This window comes from Pseudonaja textilis, chromosome Z (assembly GCF_049901715.1).
Source record: "Pseudonaja textilis isolate UNSWEBS1 chromosome Z, rPseTex1.2, whole genome shotgun sequence".
Classification (NCBI taxonomy): domain Eukaryota; kingdom Metazoa; phylum Chordata; class Lepidosauria; order Squamata; family Elapidae; genus Pseudonaja; species Pseudonaja textilis.
The window spans coordinates 35,248,011-35,261,968 of record NC_142008.1 but is presented as its reverse complement, the minus strand read 5'-3'; the positions used below and the strand labels follow the sequence as shown (position 1 = coordinate 35,261,968).

Below are 13,958 nucleotides of genomic sequence, written 5' to 3'. Positions count from 1 at the left end.
GAAAGACCAGAGATGAGCCACTGATATATAAAGATCATGAAGTGGTAACATTGAAGCAAATACCCAGGAGAGTTAGGGAGCAAAGAAGGGGCTACCAGTTTTTGTCATCTCAGTTAATTAAAAATGGTATATCGTTCAGATGGCTCACCCCAGAAGGACTCCTAGTAGCATGGCAGGATAAAAAAATATAAAATCAACACAATAGAGAAATCACATCAATTTTGCAAACAATATCTGGGACCTGAAGAAGAACGTGAAAGTGTAGAAGATTTAAATACAAGAAGCCAGGAAGAACAGTTATCTGAAGAGAAAGAACCCATACCACAGTCAGAATCTTAGAAACTTAGAGAAGATGAGGACAACAAACTACGTACAAGAGGACCCAGAACAAGGAAAGAAACAAAAAATGCTCTACACAGACTAATATGAACAGAGAAATTATCTTATTCTCAGTTAATATCAATGGTTTAAATGCTGTTTCAGACAAGGATAAAGACTATAAAAGTTCCCCAAAAAATAAAAATAAAAGGAGACTATTCCCATCCTATTTTAATAACATGGTAAGGGAATTAAACTTGAAGGATGTGTGGAGAGAACTATATCCAAACAAAAGGCAATATACTTTCTTTTCCAATCCCCATCATTCTTGGTCTAGAATAGATCAGATTTGGATGGACCCAGGTTTAATGGAAAACATTGAAAACATAAGAGATTTTGCGAAATGTATGGGCTGATCATAACCCTATTCAAATTAAGTGGAAAGGAAAGAGAATAATTGGAAGATGGACATTTAATAATAGTATATTAAAAGATAATGAATATATTGAAATGTTGAGAAAAGAATTGAAAGTATTTTTTGAAATAAATAAGAGAGAGCATACGTCTCTTCAAAAATCTTTGGGATACAACAAAAGCCTATGTGAGAGGTTTAACAATTGGCTATAATATTAAAAAAAATAAAGAAAAAAGACAACAACAAAATGTGTGGAGAGAGAAGCTTAAAGATTTAGAAGTAAGTAATCAAGTTGATCCGAATAATCAAGATATTAGTAAAGAAATAGATTTGGTAAAACATAAGATAAATTTAAGTATGCAGGAAGATCTGGCCTGAAAAGTTAAATCAGCAAAACAAAAGTATTTTGAAAATGCAAATAAGCCAGGGAGATGGTTAGCCCACAAAATAAAAAAAGAACAAGGAAAAAGAACGATTGTAGCTCTCCAAGACCAAGAAGGGAAAGTATGTACCCAGGCTAAGGAAAAGAAAGAGATTGTCAAGGACTTTTTTACAAATCTATACAATCAAGAAGTACCAGAACAACTTATTAACCAATATTTGGAAGAAGAAAAAAGTTACCGGAAATTACAGATGAAGAGAAATGTATTTTAAATAATAAAATACCCACGGAAGAAATTAGAAAGGCAATTGGAGCCCAAAAACTAAATAAAAACCCAGGCCCAGTTGGAATTCCGTCTGAATTCTATAAAGAGTTCCAAGAGTTATTGGAGGAATTAATGACAGATTTATATAATGAAGCCTTGGATAACGCTAATATACCAAAATCATGGACCAGAGCATATATAACCCTTATTCACAAAGAGCAGTCAGACCCACAAAAAATTCAAAATTATAGGCCAATATCACTTTTAAACATAGATTACAAGATTTTGGCCACAATATTGGAGGAAAGATTAAAGAAAATATTAAATAGGATTATCCGTTCTGATCAGAATGGGTTTTTGCCATATAGACAAATGAATACAAGAATAATTATGGATGTTTTAGAATACTATGAAGTACACTCAACTAAAACAATGGCACTGATATTTTTAGACGCTCAGAAAGCATTTGACAATTTAAATTGGAATTTTCTTATTAAACAATTGACAGGCATGAAATTTGGTGAAATTTTTTTAGGATTCATTAAAACAATATACAACACCCAAACTGCAAAAATATTAATAAATGGGGAAAATACAGATAATATAAGGATAAACAAAGGTGTAAGACAAGGATGTCCCTTGGCTCCCCTACTTTATATATTAGCAGAAGAGACACTATTGGTACAAATCCGGCAAAACCAAGAGATCAGGGAGTTAAAAGTTAAAAAAGAGGAGTACAAACTTCAAGCATTTGCTGACAATATGGCCTTTATAGTGGAAGAGCCCCTGGAAATGACACCTATTTTGATGAAAGAAATAGAACAATATGGAAAGGTTGCAGGGTTAAAAATTAATAAAGAAAAAACAAAAGTGATAACAAAAAACTGTACAAATGAACAAAAAAACTAACAAAAAATTAGAGATACAGGTGGTAAATAAAGTAAAATATTTGGGGATATGGCTGACAGCTAGGTGCTCATCAATTAAAAAAGATAATTATGATAAATTAACAATTCTAATCTTTAAAGACTTAGATAATTGGGGTAAACTACAAATATCTTTATTGGGCCATATTGCATTAGTAAAAATGAATGTTCTGCCAAAATTCTTGCTTCTATTTCAGACGGTGCCAATCAAGTTGGAAAAAAGCTTTTTTGAAGAACTAAAAAAACATATATCCAAATTTATATGGCAAGGGAAAAAAACCCAGAGTAATATATAAATTATTGCAAGATGATAGAAAGAAAGGAGGCTTTAGTCTTCCAGATTTTGAAATATATTACCATGCTGCGATAGCAACTTGGCTTAAAGACTGGGTTAATTTGATAAACAAAAGGATTTTAACACTAGAGGGTTTTGATCTCCAACTTGGATGGCACGCATTTATGTGGGATGGAAAGAGTAAAGACCACTATCAAAGGCATTATATAAGGAATGTGCTATTAAATATTTGGGAAAAGATTAAAAAACTACATTATTGCAAGGTCCCACTGTTGTTATCCACAATGTCGTAGATTTTGACAATATTGTAAGATATAAAGATTTATTACATCAAAATGGAGAGTTAAAGGCTAGGAATCAAATACAAATTTTAGGAAAAGAGATAGCATGGTGGCCCTATGCGCAGATACAATTGCACTACACAAAAGATAAAGAACAATTTAGTTTTAACATGACCTACCAAGAATTAGATAAAATTTGGCAAGGAGAGGAAAGGAAGATGATTAGTAAAATATATAAATATCTATTGGATTATAAACTAAAAGAAGAAACAATCAAAGAGTGTATGATAATTTGGGCAAAAAATGTGGGCCACAGTATTGAATTAAACAAGTGGGAAAATATTTTGGAAACAAACTACAAATTAACTATGTCAGCCTCGTATAAAGAGAACCTCTATAAAATGGGGTATCGTTGGTACTTGCCACCCACGAGACTAGCTAAGATGTTCCCGAACCTTCCCCCAAACTGTTGGAAGTGTAACTGCATCCAGGGAACATATTTTCATATGTGGTAGACCTGTCCATTTGCGCAAAAGTTTTGGAAAAATGTCAAAAATTGGATTTTAAATATAACTAAACAAGAAGTAAAACTTGAACCCAAAACTTTCTTGCTGGGTATGATAGATTGAAAAATGGGAAAAAAGTACAAATATTTAATTCTACACATTATAATAGCAGCTAGAATAAGCTATGCACAAATTTGGAAATTGTCTTCCACCCCTTCAGAGGAGATGGTCATCAAAAAAATTCACGAGTGCGCAGAAGTGGATAGCCTAACTAAACTACTAAAAAATAACCAAGATAGTGATTACTATAAAACATGGAATTGTGGTATGAATGGTTAAAGAAAAGGAAATATTTGACAACTGGATAAGCTATAAAGTTATTGAAGACGTGCATTTTATCATAAAGCATTTTGTGAAACTAAGGCATTGAAAGAACGAAGAGGCTATTGTAACAAGGCAGATCACATCATTGTTAAAAAATGTGTAACCATTGCTCAACTTTTTGCTGCAAAATGTATATATGTATATATATCCATTTATATGTTTGTTTGTTTTTTAAATGTTTTAAATGTATGATTCTTTAATAAACTTTATTTTAAAATTAAATTTTTTTAAAAAAAACTAAGGGGAGACTCTTAAGGGTCTTCTAAAATTTGCTAAGAAATATGTATACATAAGAAAATCATAATACATTATCTCTAAATTAAAATGAAATGATGCTAATGTAATTATTGTGTGCAACTCTGAGGACATAAATTGTCATATTGATTTTTGCAAGCTCCTCTGTGGCCCTTTTTGGTTGAACAGCACTCAACTACATATAATTATGTATTTATATTTCATCTTTATTTCATCATGAAATTCTAGGAAGCACACATTGGGTTTCCCAGATGTCTTTTCATATAGCTATTAACAAAAACAATACATGCAAAGATTCAGCAGGATTATTTCATCATATGCTTCAGTCACACTGGCTTTACTTCTTGTAAGTTCTTGAAAATTCCTTTACTTGAAACTGATAAACTGAATTTGTAAGGTTCTGAATGAAGATTCAAACACTCTTTGCCTGCTTTTATTTCCCCAAAAGCATTGGGAGAATCTCTGTGAAACCCAATATTTCATTTCAAATTCATTTCTATAACTGAGTTTCCTAGTTTCCATGTTAGGACCCTATACAATAAGCATGCCTTGAGTAGACTTTCTTATTAATCTTCATTAACTTAAGAAAATTGCTGCTTGAGTATTGTTTTCTCAATGAATATTTAATGTTTATGAGGTCTAGAAACATAGAAGGAATCTATGGGAAAATGTATAAAGAGTGGAGAAGGAAGGGTTTGAAAGTTTGCATGATTGTATGATTATGCCATAAAGGGTATAGTGAGAATAATAATGACCTAACATGAAATCCAATTGGACTGGGATTTGGGAATATCATTTAGCACATTAGCCCTGGGAATGAGTTGTTCATCTTTTTTCATGAAGCTTTGTTTTGCTCAGTGCTTCTGATACTAAAGATATTACTTGGTGAACTTTTGACCCACTTATTACAACATTAGTGGACATTAATGTTACATTCCAGGTGCAGCAAAGATTTCGTTTTAAAAAAATAATGTATGATTCTTCTCTTAGCGGCTGTTTTTGAAAGCTTTAAAGGGGACATGCTTTGTTTAACCTTAGGAACATAGTATCAGTAACATAGATATGTAAACCACGGGCCTGTGCCCTGAAGACACAGCTGAACGTGCAAAGTGGTGTTCAATGACCCGAAAGGCAGACCCTGCACTTGCAGGAATTCGCTAGGAAGAGGAGGAGGGAGAGGCAGGAGGGGAGGAAGGGAAGAAGAAGAAGAGTAACATAGTAATTGTCCTTTTCTTAGGATCTTCAATCCTTTCAAAAAAAACCTTGGACATGGTAATAAACAACAACAACGTTGCACGTGTGGTAATAAACTACAGATAAAGAAATAAACTACAGACAGTACTTAATTTATGATTGCAACTGGAACTACATTTCCTACTTTCTTTGGTATTTCCAGTCATAAGTAGAGGCACCCACATGATTGAATCTGATTTCCTAATAGTTTTTGTGACAGTCATTAACTTAATCACCATGATTATAAAGCAAATCTGCATTAAGCCAATGCTGCATTCATAACTGTAAACACATTCTTATGAATGGGTGGTTTTGCTTGAAACTTACAAAAATGTCACAAATTGTGGTCACATGATTGTGGGACATTGCGCCAGTCGTAAAGATGAGCCAATTCCTAAGCACCTGAAATAAGAATTCCAAACCCATGTAGTATTTTTCTCTGCATTTCCAGTTTAAAAAAAGTTTAATGGAATAACAGCATTGGAAGGGATCTTGGAGGTCTTCTAGTCCAACCCCCTGCTCAAGCAGGAAACCCTGTAACACTTGAGACAAATAGTTGTCCATTTCTTCTTAAAAACCAGCATCCACAAATTCTGGAGGCAAGCCATTCCACTGATTAGTTACACAAAATAGCCTGGGCTTTAAAAATTAAAAGAGAAAGAAAATAGAGCTTTTGATGTATTTTCTCAGTCATGCCACTAATTTATTTGACACTTTCAGTGTCTAAGATGTTGGACTTACCTGCCATGTCCTGGTAGAAAAGACTGCTCAACATCCACTGAAAGTAAGGCCATGGCTGAGACTGCCTCTGTCTCCTCTCTCTCTTGGGTTTCAGCCAGCTTACAGCTAACTGGCACGATGTAAGGCTTCACAGACTTCCAGTACTTCCCTAAAGAAAACACACCATAATTTATGGGAAATTTCACTAGCACGGTGGTATAAGCCCAAGTAGATGCTTAAGTCCAACACAGAGAGCTTCTAAGTATATGAATATGAATAACTGGGATTCCAAATGACTGCTATGAAGTTATGGCCCTCAGTGCCAAGTTGGAAAGTTCTCTCTCTTTCCAAGGTCTACGTCACAGCCTTCTGAGAAAGTAATAAACTGAAAAGATCAGCACAGAGTTTAATGAACTCTGAGTATCTGAGAAGAAACTACTAAGGTTTTTATTTCTGTAGAATGAGTATTTACTACAATATCAATATTTTAAAGATCTGGCATTTCTTAGAACTGGAAGAAATGGGCTGGATGAAGATAAAGAGCAATACAGAAATGACTATGACAGGAGCAGAAACTGGAAAGACCAGAACTGATCTTTCTAATAGTAATATATTTTTCTATCAGAAAAATCAGGTTCGTTAGTTCTGGACGTTATTTCATCTATACACATTAGGAGATGTACTAAAACAATAATTTATTTGACATGATTATATACATGAGACTTTTCCCTTTTTTTGATGTCTTCGAATCTGTTGATTCCTAATGACCACCTTGATAAGTCCCTGAGGTTTTCTTGGCTAGATTTCAGAAGTGCATCCCTTCCTAGGGTTGAGAGATAGGAACTAGCCCAAGATCACCCTGCTGGCTTTGTGCCTAAGGCAGGATTAATTTGTGGCCTCCCAATTTCTAATTTGATGCCTTAACTATTACACCAATCTATCTCTCTTTGATATAGGGCCATATATTATAAGGAAGCATTCAAAAGAGATAGGAAATGAAATACTGATTCATAAACCAGTTTGGTACAAACCAAGTAATAGTAGATAGAAACCAGGAAAGAAACAGTGGATAGAAACCAGGAAAGTGTGAATTCTAGGTATCCCTTACGCATGAACGCTGGCTGATTGGCTTTAGATCAGTCTTAAGTCTTTCAGACCAACCCCACCTCATAAAGTTGCTGTTATAGGGAAAATAGGAGCACTAGGTGTGCCTTGAGATGACTAAATATCTGTTAAAAATTCAGGATAAAATAATAATGAAAATAACATAATCTTTGGGTTTTTTTAAAAAGAGTTTTTAAATTCCTGCTGATATAACTTTTTTTAAAGAAACAAACCAGATAGACAAAAATATTTTGAATTATGAATAATATTATGAATAGCACACACCTATTTTTCTGATAAAATTTCCCTGGTGTGTACTCCAGATGAGCTAGAATTGACACCTCAACAATTCCATAGAACAATTTTGGGAGTTAGGTTCACAGAACATTGAAGGAAGAACCAATTTAATGAAATCTGACTTACTCCTTTCTAATTGGGAGTTTGGAGTATAGTCTGGCTAGGTTTGTATTTCTTCCAAAGATCTGCTACAGATAAGTTTAAGAATATTCCTGGGAACTTAGAATAAACTTTATGGAGAAGACAGCTTTTTCATAGAATATTCAAAACAGTTTTCAGAATCATTGGAGTAATGACTTTAAACTTTTTCAGATCTCTAGCGGCTAGAACTTGCAATCTGCATATGATTAATGAAGGATCTTGTATCACTTTGAAGACTAGTACATTGAATACAGCTTAAGGTTTTGAAAATTCTACTTAACAGAAAGAGATAAATTAGAAAAATCTAAAACTGAAATGAAAATGTGCATTAATTCAAACTTTTCAGATTTAATTGGTTCAATTAAATTCCAAAAATTGCTGTAAACATATATGAAAAGCATCTATGATAGTGAACTGTTTTTATTGATCATGTTAGTATAAATTCAAAATTTTCAGTATAGCTGCCATGGGCTGATTTTTTTTCTGCTACACGGTCGTATGTCTCTAAATAAGGTTACCTTTAAAACTGTCTTGCATCACTTAAACTGGTATGGTTGTATCGTATCAAACCTTGGTATGATCCTTGGGAAGTTGGGTGGGAAAACTCTTTTGGCTTCTTTTACCAAACCAAAAATAGTTAATGAATCTCATTAGTTATAGTATATGTAGTGCTGGAGTTGCGTCCTCTACCATTCTACCAGCCAATACTTTGCTAGGAGACTTCAAGCAAAGGTAAATGAGAAGTCTGTGCTAGGTTTCCAGCAAGGAAAATGTGAGTTATTTTTATTAAACTATATTAAAATCCAGCTATAAATACAATGACTCGGAACTAAATTGGAAGCAACTTGCTTTTTGCTGCAGCACAGTTTAAATCAAGAGGCAGAGTTTCTTTCATCCATCTATTTGGTACCTCAACAAAATGTCTACGCCTTCCAAAGTGGTAGGATTCAGATTTTTTAACAACCGGTTCTGTGGACATGGCTTAGTTGGTGGGTGTGGCTTGGTAGTCATGTGACTGGCTAGGCGTGGCCAACTCAACATCACTCACATCAAGGCAGGCATCTCCTCGTCTGGCCTCTTGTGACTGTGGGGATGCTGCAACAGTTGTAAGTGTGAAAAATGGTCATAAGTCACTTTTTTCAGTGCCATTGTAACTTTGAATGGTCACTCCACACAAGCAAAGTACCAGCAAAGGAGGAAAAAAAACCTCCAGAGATGTTCTTGAGACAGGAAGTCTAGTCCTGCCAAGAATGTAATAAGGGTTAACGGAGAGGCAGCTTCTGTAAGCAACACCAGAATTCTTCCTTCCTGCCTTCCTTACAGGATTAGGCCAATAATTTCTTCTAACAACCGGTTCTCTGAACTGCTTAGAATGTTAACAACCGGTTCTAGTGAATAAGTGTGAACTGGTAGAATCCCACCCCTGGCCTTCCACCTGTGGAACTGCTTCCAGATTCAAGGTGGTGCGAGAGATATTCCCTTATGTGTTTCAGTCACCGACCACCACTGAGCCAGAGTGGTTTGGTGGGGGTTGGACTAGATGACCTATAAGGTCCCTTCCAATTCTGATATTCTGTTCTGTTCTTATTAAAAACAGTAAAATGGCAAAGGAGAAGGTAAAAAAAAAACTAGCTTGATCAACTTATGCAACATGATATGGAGACAGTTCCTTTGAAAGAAATTACCAGAACTCCTTAAGTTGTTACTAGGATCTATATATAATGGAGGATTTTATGGGGATAAAGTCTGAAATACATTACAAAATTAAGATTCCCAGCTGCAACCCTATACCCACTTAACTTAGACTAAGTCCCATCTGAACTCAATAGGACTTGCTTCTGAGTAATGTATGAAAATGCACTAAAAGCATCAGAAAATTGGCTTTTTTCCAACTTGTAAAATGCTTGACATTCCCCATGTCCTCCTATGTTTAAGGCAGCATAATTGTTAGATCTGGAAAAATAGCATGTAAAAATACAAAAATAACATTATTATCGAACTACTTAGAAACTACAATAAAGCAAACAAACCAAGTTATAGAGATATTCCACAATGTTCTCACAGACCATTAAGCCACAGTCACCATTTGCAGGGAACAAAGTATTCAATCCCATTTATTTATGGATTTCAGTGTTCACAAAGTGGCTGAGTGGGTGTTTCAAGAACAAGCATATGGGTAAGCAATCTAAATATATTACCATCGGAATAATATTCTACTTTGCTATAAATTAAATGATATTCCATGGTTCATTTCTGAGCTTCTGTAAGGGCATTAAAATTTCAAATAATAGTCCACAGCTAGAATTTTGGCCTTCTATAACTGCATCCTTCAAATTTCATCTGACTCAAAATCTCACAAATGTGCTAATAACAATTGGCCAAAGTAGGGACACTTTTACTTTTCCTATTCCTTTCAATGAAATCAGCACAACACTCAATGTCCTCATGTTTGCTTTGATCATTTTTCTAAGCAGACAGAATGAAAATGTATTGTAACACTCACAAAATTGTGTTCAGTTCTTTTTTGTTAAAAAAAATGTAAACTATCCCAAATATTTCCCTGTCAGTTGTGGAAATAAGATTTTTTTTCTTATTTCTCTGCCTTTGGCTTTGCAAAACGGCTGTGTTTTGCTTGGTAGGATGAAGTTTTCTTGCTGAAGTGGTAAGATTGCCTTTGTGTTATACAGAAATCTTGTTTGGGAAGTTTAGTTCTGAAAGAATCTTTCATGATCAGTTGCAAAAAACCCTTCTGGTTATTGGTACTATCAGACAAAGGTTTGAAACACCTTAATGTGAAGCAATGCAAAGGCTTTACTGTGTTTTAGTAGTAGAAGAGGCCAACAAACAGCTTCGAAAGAGTGTTTACATAAACTTTATTCAAAAAGAAAACACCTTTCTGAAGCTTACAAGACTTTGCATGGGATGTACCATTAACAGATGCTAGGATGGTAGACATTGGGAAATCCTATTAGTGACTGGAATGAGCTAGTCTACAAGACAGTACTAGGGCACTGATTCTAGCAGCACAAAAACAGACACTAAGCAGCAGCTCCATAAAAGTGGGTCTACCACACTAGACAGGACCCAAAGTGCAGTTCAATACACACTAGATATGACTCAAAGACAGTTCAATATAGAACTGTTATATAGACACTATATAGAGACAGTTCAATATATAGTGGCAGCTTGCCTTGTGTACAAGAACATTTGCATGAAATATGGGCTAGACCTTCCTAAGTCCAGATGAACATCTCATAGAAGATTGAAGAATAAGGAAATTAAGATTCAATTAGACTTCCAGATCCTGACAGACAGGCAGGTACTAGCCAACCTACCAGACATTATGATAACAGACAAAGACCAAAAGACAGCCATGGTGATAAATGTAGTGGTAGCAAATCAGGAAGAAAGAGTATGAGAATCAAGAAGAAAGTATGAGAATATAAAGAAGTACAAGGACCTGAAGGAGAAATTGGTCAGGATATGGAAAATAAAATAAAGTGGTTCCAGTAAGAACTTGGGGCTGTGACTCCTAAGCTGGGAGAGTGGCTCCAAGAGATCCCAGGAATGACATCAGAACTTTCTGTCCAGAGGAGTGCAGGACTAGGAACCACCAAGGTCCTGCGCAGTAGCCTCAAACTCCCAGATCTCTGGTAGAGGACTCAAGATTGAAGACACATACCATCCATAAAAGGAGAAGATATTGATCAAGATATTAATATAATTCAGGAATTATTCACATCCAGCTTTGACAATGCCTAGAATAGAATAACAGAGTTGGAAGGTCTTGGAGGCCTTCTAGCCCAGGCAGGAAACCCTATACCACTTCATACAAATAGTTGTCCAATCTCTTCTTAAAAATTTCCAGCATTCTTCTGGTACACTAATTTTGTCACTTGGTCGAAAACTGCAACAAGATTTGTCTGACACAATCTGTTTTTGACAAACCCATCTTGGCTTTTGATTATGACTTTGTTTGCCTCTAGGTGTTCAGTGATTCATTGCTTATCTTTTCTAGAATCTTCCCAGGTATGAGGTCAGGCTGATAGGTCTGAAGTTCTTGGATGTAATTCCCCACCCACTTTTTGAAGATCAGAAGTACATGTTAGGAATATAAGTCACCTAACAGGTATTTGGGTTAGAAATATATAAACCAGGATAAACATTTTAGTACTATATCTTTAAGGGAATGCAAGAGCATGTAATTGGGTGTGGTTTCTCAAACGGCCATAAGATGGAACCAGAAACCTGGGTTGTTTAGTCTTAATCTCAGAAGAGAGTGTGACTCTATCTGTTTCCTTCTGTTGGAAAGTATTGCCGTTGCTCCATTTCTTCTAATTGACTGATATTACTGGATTTAATGTAAGTCTGTTACTGAACTGTTTTTTCACACTGGACTTTGATATTTGGATTATCCCTGGATTGAAAACTGACTGAGTTAACTTGTGAATGACTTTGGATTGCTTGTTTGGACTTTGCTTAATGTTTCAGGAAGTAAAAACCCACATTTACTGTACGGTGTATCTGTGTGCTCTGTGTGCATTATTCCAACACTATTCTCAAATAGGTCTCCCTGTATGCACTCATTCTCCTAACGGGGAATTACCTCAACAGTACATCAGCTCTTTTCCAGTCCTCTGGTAGTTCCCTGGTGCTCCAGGATCTTTGAAAGATATCGTTCAATGGTTCTGAAATCACAGCTGCCAGTTCCTTCAGAACTTTGGAGTGTAATACATCTGGTTCAGTGAGTTGAACTTGTCAAGGAAAGACAGGTACTACTTACCATTTTCTTACCTATTTGAATTTGTATTCCTAATCTGTTTTTTACGGTACTGCTTTTAATAGGTTGGGCTGTTTTTCCCTTTTGTATAAAGATGCAAGCAAAAAATGAGTTAAGGCTAAGCAGTTCTGCTTTCTCCCTGTTCACCCCTTTGCCAGTTTCTTCCACTAATGGACCAATCATTTCTTTGATTTTTTTTCTTGTTTTTTTACATGTTGAAAGAAGCTTTTTTTATTGTTGTTATTTTTGACTTTTGTCTCAAGCCTTAGTTCATATTGAGCTGTAGCTTTCCTCACTTCATCTATGCATGCTCAGGTAAATAGCTGATATTCTGCCTTAGTTATGTGCCCATCCTTCCACTTTTTATATTGTTCCTTTTGTCTTTCAATTTATCATACAGTTCTTTATGTAGCCATTCTGATTTCTTTTGAGAGCTGTTATTTTTCTTCTTCATTGATATTGGGCTAGACCAGAGGTATCAAACTTGATTTCATTGAGGGCCACATCAGGGTTGTGTTTGACCTCAAGGGGGTGGAGGGGGCATGGCCGGCTGCAATGGCCTTGTGCAGCCCTCTGCCAGTGAAAATGGAGGTTGGAGGGCCATGTGCTTTAGTTGGCAGAGGGCTGCAGGAAGCCATCACTGAAAAAGGGGCCTGGGGTGACCTCTGCTGACGATGGCAGAGGGCTGCAGGAAGCCATCACAGCCAAAATGGGGCCCAGGGGGCTGTGCACAGGCCTCCCAAGCTCCATTTTCACTTGCAGAGGGACTGGGGCTGGTCATTCTCTGTTTCCAGAGTGGTCCCGTGGGCCAGATTTAAGTACCTAGAAGACCAGATCTGGCCCATGGACTTTGAGTTTGATACCCCTGTGCTAGACTGTGCTTTTATAAATCTCTGTTTTTAAAGTTTCCCAAGTTTTCGCCTTGACGATTCTCAATCATGGAGTCCTTTCCAAGCTTTCTCTAAGTTTATTGAAATTAGCTCTCTTAAAGTCCAGGACTCTAGTTTGACTTTGTTCTATTGCTTGTGCTTGCATAATGTTGAATTCCAATATTCGAAGGTTCCTATGGTTTCAACACTTTCTATCATTTCATCTCTATTAGTGAGAATTAAGTCCAATATGGCTGATCCCCTAGTTACCTTCTCTACTTTTTGAGAGACAAAGTTGTCTACTAGGTTTGTCAGGAACCTGGTTTGATCTTCCATTTGCGTTGATCTCTCAGTTGATGTCAGGGTAGTTAAAGTCCTGCATTACTCTTGTGATGTGCTTACTACATATCTTAGTAACTGACTAGTAAAAAGTTCATCTATTTCCTCTGTTTGGATGGGCTTTTGCATACACCTATGGCAATGTCATTTCCCCCATTTATATTGCCACAAATTCATTCAAAAACACAGTTTTTATCATCATTGTCCTCTAATTCTGTGGAGATATAATTATTTCTTATATATAGTGCAACTCCACCTTTTCTTTTATTTGGACTGTTTATTTTAAATAATTTAAATTCCTCTAGTGGTAGCCCTTGATCCAAAAAGATAGTATATTCTTGACATACCATATTTTTTGGAGTATAAGACACTCTGAAGTATAAGAGACATCTAGCTTTTGGGAAGGAAAACAAGAAAACAAATATGCCTCTGCCTCTCAGCAATTTGT

General features: G+C 35.7%; 2 protein-coding genes across 2 annotated transcripts in view; one reads left to right on the top strand and one right to left on the bottom strand.

Annotated features, from left to right (window-relative positions):
* The window catches only part of TWIST1 (twist family bHLH transcription factor 1), a 100,747-nt gene extending 89,121 nt beyond the window's left edge, over positions 1-11,626 (top strand). The window contains exon 5 of the transcript XR_015740272.1: positions 11,541-11,626. The gene's annotated coding sequence lies outside the window, so the exon portion shown is untranslated. The remainder of the gene's footprint in view (positions 1-11,540) is intronic.
* Positions 1-13,958, bottom strand: part of HDAC9 (histone deacetylase 9) — a 455,657-nt gene that overhangs the window by 22,173 nt on the left and 419,526 nt on the right. The window contains exon 27 of the mRNA XM_087917383.1: positions 6,002-6,149. Within this exon, the coding sequence (XP_087773509.1) occupies positions 6,002-6,149 (148 nt within the window). The remainder of the gene's footprint in view (positions 1-6,001; positions 6,150-13,958) is intronic.